The sequence below is a fragment of the Carassius auratus genome, chromosome 6 (assembly GCF_003368295.1).
Source record: "Carassius auratus strain Wakin chromosome 6, ASM336829v1, whole genome shotgun sequence".
Taxonomy (NCBI): domain Eukaryota; kingdom Metazoa; phylum Chordata; class Actinopteri; order Cypriniformes; family Cyprinidae; genus Carassius; species Carassius auratus.
Genome location: NC_039248.1, coordinates 6027844 through 6035889, shown reverse-complemented (window position 1 = coordinate 6035889; position 8046 = coordinate 6027844). Strand labels below are relative to the sequence as shown.

At 40.0% G+C, this 8046-nt stretch overlaps 1 protein-coding gene across 1 annotated transcript; it reads right to left on the bottom strand.

Moving 5' to 3' along the window:
* Positions 1 to 828: 828 nt before the first annotated feature.
* Positions 829 to 5683, bottom strand: LOC113088275 (5-hydroxytryptamine receptor 2A-like). Its single transcript, XM_026255736.1, has 3 exons — positions 5262 to 5683; positions 1964 to 2164; positions 829 to 1819 (listed from the first exon to the last, which is right to left on the bottom strand). The coding sequence occupies exons 1-3, from the start codon at positions 5560 to 5562 to the stop codon at positions 1017 to 1019; spliced, it is 1305 nt and encodes a 434-aa protein (XP_026111521.1). The 5' UTR covers positions 5563 to 5683; the 3' UTR covers positions 829 to 1016.
* Between the last annotated feature and the right edge of the window lie 2363 nt (positions 5684 to 8046).

Here is an 8046-nt window from a genome sequence, read left to right as displayed (position 1 = left end):
AGCTACAAAATCTTCCTTGTAAGGATTATTTAATCTACCCACATATTATACACAGATCTTCACAATACAATCTATAATATAAATAAATTAATGAACATGAAACTATTTCTCTCCTGATGCAATATATATATATATATATATATATATATATATATATATATATATATATATATATATATATATATATATATATAAGAAATATTTTGCCATCCTGAGAAGGATCTTCTGTCATCATTTAGTCTATAGACAATACATCATGGCATTCCAGACGAATGACTTTCTTTTGTCAGATGAACTCAAACAGAGATTTTTAACAAAATAAACCATCTCTGTGAGACCATATAATGCAAGTGGACAGGACCTTCAGCTGTAATCAGTGGCTCAATCAATGGTCTTATGAAAATAAACAGTAGGTGTGTGAGAAAAATATGTTAAACTATCAATTCTGGTAAATATGAGTTCACACCTTGTGCAAGCATTATGTAAGAGCGTTGTGCAACTCACTCGAAAAGTGATGTGGAAGCACAGAAGACTGTCACTTTTGTGCAAGTTTCACGACATGCTAAATGTTCATGCCGACAGTTGGTCAGAATTGAAGTTTGAAAAAGTAAAAAAAAAACTGAGAATTAACTGTTGTATTTGTTTTTTGCATGATTTTTGAAGCGCCTTATCCACTTGCATTATACTGACTCATGACTCATATTCATGAGATATTTGTGTGAAGTAATCATCTATAACATGTATGTTACAAATCTTGTACAAAATAAACATAATGTTGTGATTTGAGTCCCACAAAGAGAGTTGTAAAACTTTATTGCTGTTCGCCCAATTGAAATCATCTGTCTTCTCTTTTGGCTGTGAGCCGTAGGTACAGTAGTCTGATCTGCTGACTGTGCTGTGCTGCACAGGTGGACACGTATTAAAATAAAAGACTTCATTTTTCAGGTTTTACACCTACAAAGAGACGGTCTCTAAGGTCTGTTGATGTGTACCATAATTAAAAACTCTCTGGAGTCTCACAAATGGCTTACATCCTCTTCCCATTCCTGCTTGTTTTGTGTGTTTCCCGAGTTTGACCTGTCTGTGTTGGAGAAGCTCCCAGACCGGCTGCCCTCTGCCCTCCTCTTTAATGAGTTCTCCACCTTCAGGGAAAGCCCAGAGGAGCTGTATGCCAGAGGAGGGATGGTGTTGACCAGTATCAGCTGCAGAGGCCTCCTCTCTTCACGGTAGTGGCATCGCATGTACCGGGCGAAAGCAGCACGGTAAGTCTTATTGAAGAGCGTGTAGATGAAAGGATTGACCGCTGATGACAGATAACCCACCCAAACAAACACATTCATCAGTCCCCCCAACAAATCTTCATCACACGCTGAACCGCACACCACCGCCATCACATTTGTCACGAAAAATGGACACCACATGATCACAAAGAGAAGGAAGACCACACCTAGCACTTTAGATGCCTTCTGCTCGTTGCTGATGGACTGGATGGAGCGACGGCCGGATCCTCTGGAAGCCCCATCGCGACAGAGAGACGAACGCGAGAAGAGGCGCTCAGAGGACAGCGAGCCCCGTGGGAGGAGTCCAATAGTGGATGACCATTTTGGCCGCACGATGAGCTGGTCCAGACACAAAGTCGCTTCACTTTGAAGAGCACTGATGGTGAGAATGTAGGTGACGACCATGATGATGAGCGGGATGAAGAACGCCACAAAAGAGCCAATCAAAACGAAATTGTTGTCCATCAGTTGGCAGCTTTCATTCCGGAAGACTTTGGTGTGATCGTGCAGGCCGAGGACCGGGACAGGCATGGAGATAACTTGAGACAGATGGAGACAAAATCAGAGTGAGAAGATAGCTTGGAGCTATGGTTTGGCATGCCAGTGCTAATTGATGCAGTCTCAGTTGTTTAGTATTTCAGAACTGAGCTGGAAAGCAATTTCCTCTGGCATCTAGAACTTACCCACAGAGATGGTCCAGGCTGCTATAATTTTGACACGGGCTCTGGTTAAAGAGTTCGAGCGGCTGTGGTGGATGGGGTTGCGGATGGCGATGTATCGGTCCAGAGAGATGGTGCACAGGTGCATGATGGAGGCGGTGGAGAAGAGAACATCCAGGTAGATCCAGATTGGACACAGAGCCCAGGGAAGGGGCCAGGTGTAACCTAACATACCAAAAAGAGTCACATTCTGTTCAAGTGTGTGCTTGTGTATTGTTGGTTACAGTTAGAGAATTTAATAATAAATATTTATTTTTATGTATAGGGTATATTTTATATACAGTTCTATAATATAAAATATTTCTGGAATCCATGGAGCAATGCAAGCAAGAAAATCCACACTGTCAAAACCACATATAAAAAACTTTAATTTTGTGACATATTTTTACAGTTTGAAACAACTGTTTTGTGTATGTACAGTATACTTTAAAATGTAATTTATTCCACTGATGGCAAAGCTGAAGTGACAGGAACAACAGCAAAAATGGTAATGGAAAATCTCAATTAGTTGTTATACAGTGTGTGTTTTGGCCACAAAAAAACTTCAGAACCTCAGAGAAAAGCATAAATAATAGAAATGTATTATATAACCTTGTTAAATGGAATTTGCATTAGTGAGAAGGTCTGTAATGTTTAAGAATTACTAACAAAACTGTTCTACCCTTAAAAATAAAGATTCTTTATTGATGGTTCAATGCTGAACCTTTCTATTGCACGAAAGGTGCTTCAGATTATTAAAATGCTTTTCAGACTCACAAAGAAAAGGCGCTGAACCCAGAGGAATGTGAGATGAGAGAGTAGAAGACTCTCGGGTGCAGACACAGACTGTGCTAATCATCAGCAGCACCTTCACACTCATTGGTGTGCTTCGAACTGGAAAGTCATAGCATCTCCCAGAACTCTCACAACAGGTTCAGCTAAAATAGAGAGCTGTTTCTTAGTGCCTGGAGCGTTCTAGATCACAACCCTGTTTCAAGTAGGCTATATAAATTACTCTTACTTGGTTATATAATAACATTACATCATAGATGTGGGAATAACACGTTTCAGGGAGCAAAAGATGATGCCAGCTGTGGATTGGTTGTGGTCACTCAAAATGGGTTCTGTGTTGTGTGTTTGCATGTTTGACTTTAAAACAATGTTATGCTTTAGGCAGACATTATTTTGTCTAGGTTTTCATGGACGGTTCTGATCTTTAAATGACAAACCCCACCAATAAAAGAAGAAAGAAGGAGAATAAATAATTTAGTTTTCGTTATCTTAAATCTGTCTGTACATAATTTAGTGAAGGCCAGCTGTCATAACACCAACACCACGTACATCTGATAGAACCAGGAAGTGGCGTGTTTTATTCTCCTTGGTAAAATCTATTCAGGACATCAAATAGGAAGCCTAACGATTTTTGCTGCACAAACAGACCAAAGCACAGCATCGTTACTGCATAATTAATTCCTCATCAAAGCGCTGGAAGGAGTAGGAAGAGGGATTTCTTTCCCCATGCGTGAATACAAGCAGCCTAATTTAGGACACACCAGACGGCCCAACACACACTCATTATGCGCCGAAATAAATCACCTTCCAGTAAAATGTATGGAGGTCTAATTATTGTTCTTAAGAGAAATGCATCATTTTCCAGAGATGCAAATATTACAACACATTAAAGTCTACGGTTTACACCTTTTGACCGGGAAGAAATTCACTGCAGGCGTCTGATGAGTGCTGATTCAGTAAAAGAGCTCAAATAAAAATCCTGTGCATGACCCCAGACACAGATTTAAAGGAATGTTCTAGCTTCTGAACAATTGCATGTCTATAAACAGCATCTGTGGCATATGTTGAATTAATTATCTGTAGTAGTAAGTGGCAGGTTCTGATTATGTCTGAAAATGATTATGACTTGTCCCTTAGTTTGTAAGAACAAATCAAATTTAAATTTACAGTAAAAATAAATAAATAAATAAATACAATGGAAGGCAATAGTTCAAGGCAAATGTACAGGCTGAATTTTCTCTACCAAAAAAAAAAAAAAAAAAAGTGTACCATATGAAATAAACCTTTGGAATACAAGAACCACAAATAAAATCTGTGTAAAATATAAAAATATGAAGGCAGTTGTGAATATTTTAATATATAATGACTCAATTGCAACATGCGAAAAGAACAGTGTAATGTTCTAAAAACAACATTTTGTTTGGAAAATTAAAAATGTTCTACTTACTGCATCTTTTTTTAATATTATCATTTATTCGCAAAACTATATGGTTTGTATTTGGTTAAAATAGTCCTGATTAATGTCAAAGCAAAATAGGAGTTAAAAACAATAGGATATCAAACAATATTGTGTTGAAAATTTAATTAAACAAGGTTATACAGAATTTTGGCAGCCCTTAAAAACATTCACCCCTTAGCACCACCTTGTGGCCCCCTGGGGGTCCCGGGACCCCAGCTTCCTGTTGATGGTTTTCATTGTAATCAGTTCTGGTATCCTTGTTGATATCATGCTGGAAGTTGAAAGACTGCATATAGTAGACTGTGTGTTAGTATCACTATAGAGGCTCTCGCATTGCGTAGTTCTAGGAACTAGCCAGCAGTGTCATTCCTCCAAGGGATACGGCCGGGAATTTAACCATAAATTCAATTTTCTACCTATTAGATTGTGTTTTAGTAACCTCTACACCTACCCCAACCCTAAATCTACCCTTTACATTAATGCAAAAACAGTCTTTAAAAAACAGTTATTGTTCTACAGTGTGACAAAAATGTGCACATGCCCAGTAGATGCAGCTGTTTCCCTTCTAGCCTTAACCCCGACAGTGACATCTTTATCCACACCATTTACAAATGTCAGCAACCAGTGAATAGAGGATGCCATGATCTGAGCTGTTGTTGTAGTGTGTCGTGAGTTTCGTTATAATGGAGATGGAATGTAAACGCACAATTTATGCGATTAAAAGAGAATGTTCCCCCAAACTGAGTTCCTAGAATTAAAACTGTTCATAGTTCCTTTGGTTCCTAATTTTGTGCAAACAAACCAAAATGCGGCAACTTCCGCCAGTACTTCCAGAAATTATGAAAAGGTTCCTCTGGTGCAAAAACCCCTATTAGCATCTATGATGTTCATGTGTTGAAGCTATAAATTCAAAACTATGTATTTTAACAGCTATTTTTGTGGAATGCCTTGCCCCATAGACTTCCATTGTGTTTTACTGTAAATGTAATGCATGTATGATGAATACATTTGTAAAAATGTAAAGAAACTCACCATAGAGGATTGTCACCATGGCTACTGGCATTACAAGGATACCCAGAAGCATGTCTGTAATTGCTAAAGACCTCAAGAAGTAATTAGTGGCATTCTGTAACTTTCTCTCCAAGCTCACCGCCATGATGACCAGGATGTTACCCGTCACCGTGATGATTATGACCAGAGAAATCAAAAGTGCCACCCAGTTCTTCTTGACATTCTCAGCAGTCAAAGGGTCTGACCTGTTTCTGTCTTCACTACCATTGCAATCCATAGAGTTATTCAGATCTGCATTACCAAGAGACACCTTCTGCTCCATGAGCCAATGTATGCTGCTTTTGTCTTTTGAATTCTCAGCTGATATCACGAGGAGCTAAGTTCAGCAGTCGTGCCATTCAGGGCCATTAACAGACAGTTTTTTCAAGTGCAGCATCAGTTAATTTGTGGAACCCATAGTCCATATGAAGAAATGCACTCCAAGATTGTGCAACCCGAAACGTTCCAGTATGAGAACGACAACATGTTCACAGTCACCTTCAAGAGCCTTCTCTTTTCCCCGACCCTGTTGTTGGTTGATGTACACGGATACTTAGAGCTTCTTTAGCAGATGGATTGTAATTCAGAATAGAGGTGGCAAATTTAGAGCTGCATTTACAATAAGAGAGAAAGAAAGAACAAGAGCACATGAGAGACTGGAACACACTAATGTTTCATCCTTGCATGCTCACAGCTGCCCTGGTTTAAACAAAACATCACATAAACAAACAAAACATGCCATCGTATGCATTGCTTCATTGCTCTATCAACACATTTTAAAGAATGTTAAGTCTAGTGGATTCAGCTGCAAGACTCATTCAACAGTGTAGAACATCAAACTCAGTTTATGTTGGGTTTATATACATTACCTCTTAATCTGGAAGAGTTTTCCTGTATCCAGTCACTCCGAACACCAGAGCTGAAGAATGAGCCACTGATGGTGCATGCCTCTCACATCAACCCAACATGTGGTCCTATTCCATTCATCCTTTCTCTTCTCCTTCAGCATTTCGGTCTCTTATCTCCCTCCCTCCCTCCCTCGCATCCTCTCTCCGTCTCTCTCCCTCTCTTTGCAGATAGTTCTCTCCAGCTGTAACTAAAGCCAGACTGTTTGAGCTCCCTCCAGAAAGACTTGTCTCTGAGTGGTCCCTTTGGTGCTTGTCAGCTGCAACAAAGACATATGAGCCTTTTTATTCCCACACATATTTACACAGATATTCAAATAAGCACCTCAGGCAGGAAACTAAAGGGCGATCTGATAGGATGTCCCATTTAACCTTTTAAATTTATATTCTAATTCCAGGAAATATTACAAACATAGAAGAATATTTCAAATAAATCAGGTGTTTATGGCTGTGCTAACCATGTGGTGTTTTCCACAAGGGGCAATTGAAACAACAGATACAAATGTTTTATAACCATGCAGATGGCAAGTATACCATCAAAGGGGTAATTTACACACACACACACACACACACAAAAAACTATTGTATTGTGCTAGACTATATATAAATATAAAATAAAATATATATATGTATATTTTTAAAGTCCATGTTGTTTGGACATCAGCATTCCTTACAGTATCTTTTTCTGTGTGTGTTTTTGCAGAAGAAAGAAACTAAATGAGATAGGTCTAATATTTCAATTGATTTATTTTCTTGATAATATCAATATTATATTTTAGCAGATGTTTTGCCAGTGCCCACTTTTTTTCAAAAGATTCTTAAAGGACTTTAATATTTTTATTTGCTGCCTCACATCACACATGTTGGGGACTATGTTGCGATGTTGTGGTGCTGTCAGCCAATCAGCACAGTCATGATGTCATTTTCCAACAGATGCTTATTAACATGTCATTATGGCTTCTGTAATTGACTCTAAACTGTGGCTCCTGTGATTAAACATGGCAGATATTAAATTGTGTACTTCCAGTAAAGTTGCTCCAGTCTACTAACTGCTATTAAGAAAATTCTGAATATTTAAGATTTTAAAGACCTGCTTTTGAGGTGAATTTAAGAATAAACTATAATGTGAGTGTCACTGTGTGGTGCGAATAGAAGCACATAAACTAGGCAGAGGATGATACAAAGTCTTTAATAATCCACATAGGGGTAATCCATAAGGTCAAGGCAGAAACACACATACACGTCGATAAGACCGGAAAACCAAACACTGAACAGAATGCAGATTATGAGGGGAATGTTAAAGAAGGTAATTGACAAGACGCTCCTGAACATAATGACACAATTAACACGACACATAAAAATAGGTCACACAGAGAACATGACGAATTAAAACGCAACATAATGTGTCCAGGGGTGTGACATTACTCCCCCCTCCTGGAAGGTGTGACCTCGCACCGTGGAGCAACAGAGGGGGGGAACTGGGTGGGAATCAAGGAAGAGGTTCAGGTGGAGGATGGAACCCCGGGAGGGGGCCATCAGGCAGAGTCAATGGAGGGAGGAGCCAGGGAAGAGCCGACGGAGGGAGGAGCAAGGGAAGAGAGAGGAGGAACCCGGAGCAGGAGGAGCCAAGCTGGACACAGTCCACAGCCATGATGGTGGCCCATGTTGCAGCCGACAGAGGGAAGGGCCATGGTAGAGGAAGGGCCAATGACTCCAGGGGGCTGACCAACAATGGCGGAGCAGGTGGAGGAGGAGCCCAAGGTGGAGATGGAGAGCCAGTGGGCCAAGGCGGAGGCGGGGATTTGGATGGCCACGGTGGAGCCGGAGCGACTGAGGACTGAGGTGGAGCTGGAGGGCAGGAG

Excerpts from the sequence above, each read along its gene's own strand:
- LOC113088275 (XM_026255736.1), bottom strand. The coding sequence starts at position 5,562 with ATGGAGCAGAAGGTGTCTCTTGGTAATGCAGATCTGAATAACTCTATG. Across the intron at positions 2,165-5,261 it reads CATGGTGACAATCCTCTATG|GTTACACCTGGCCCCTTCCC; the intron begins GTGAGTTTCTTT and ends TTGGTATGTTAG. Across the intron at positions 1,820-1,963 it reads AGCCTGGACCATCTCTGTGG|TTATCTCCATGCCTGTCCCG; the intron begins GTAAGTTCTAGA and ends ATCTGTCTCAAG.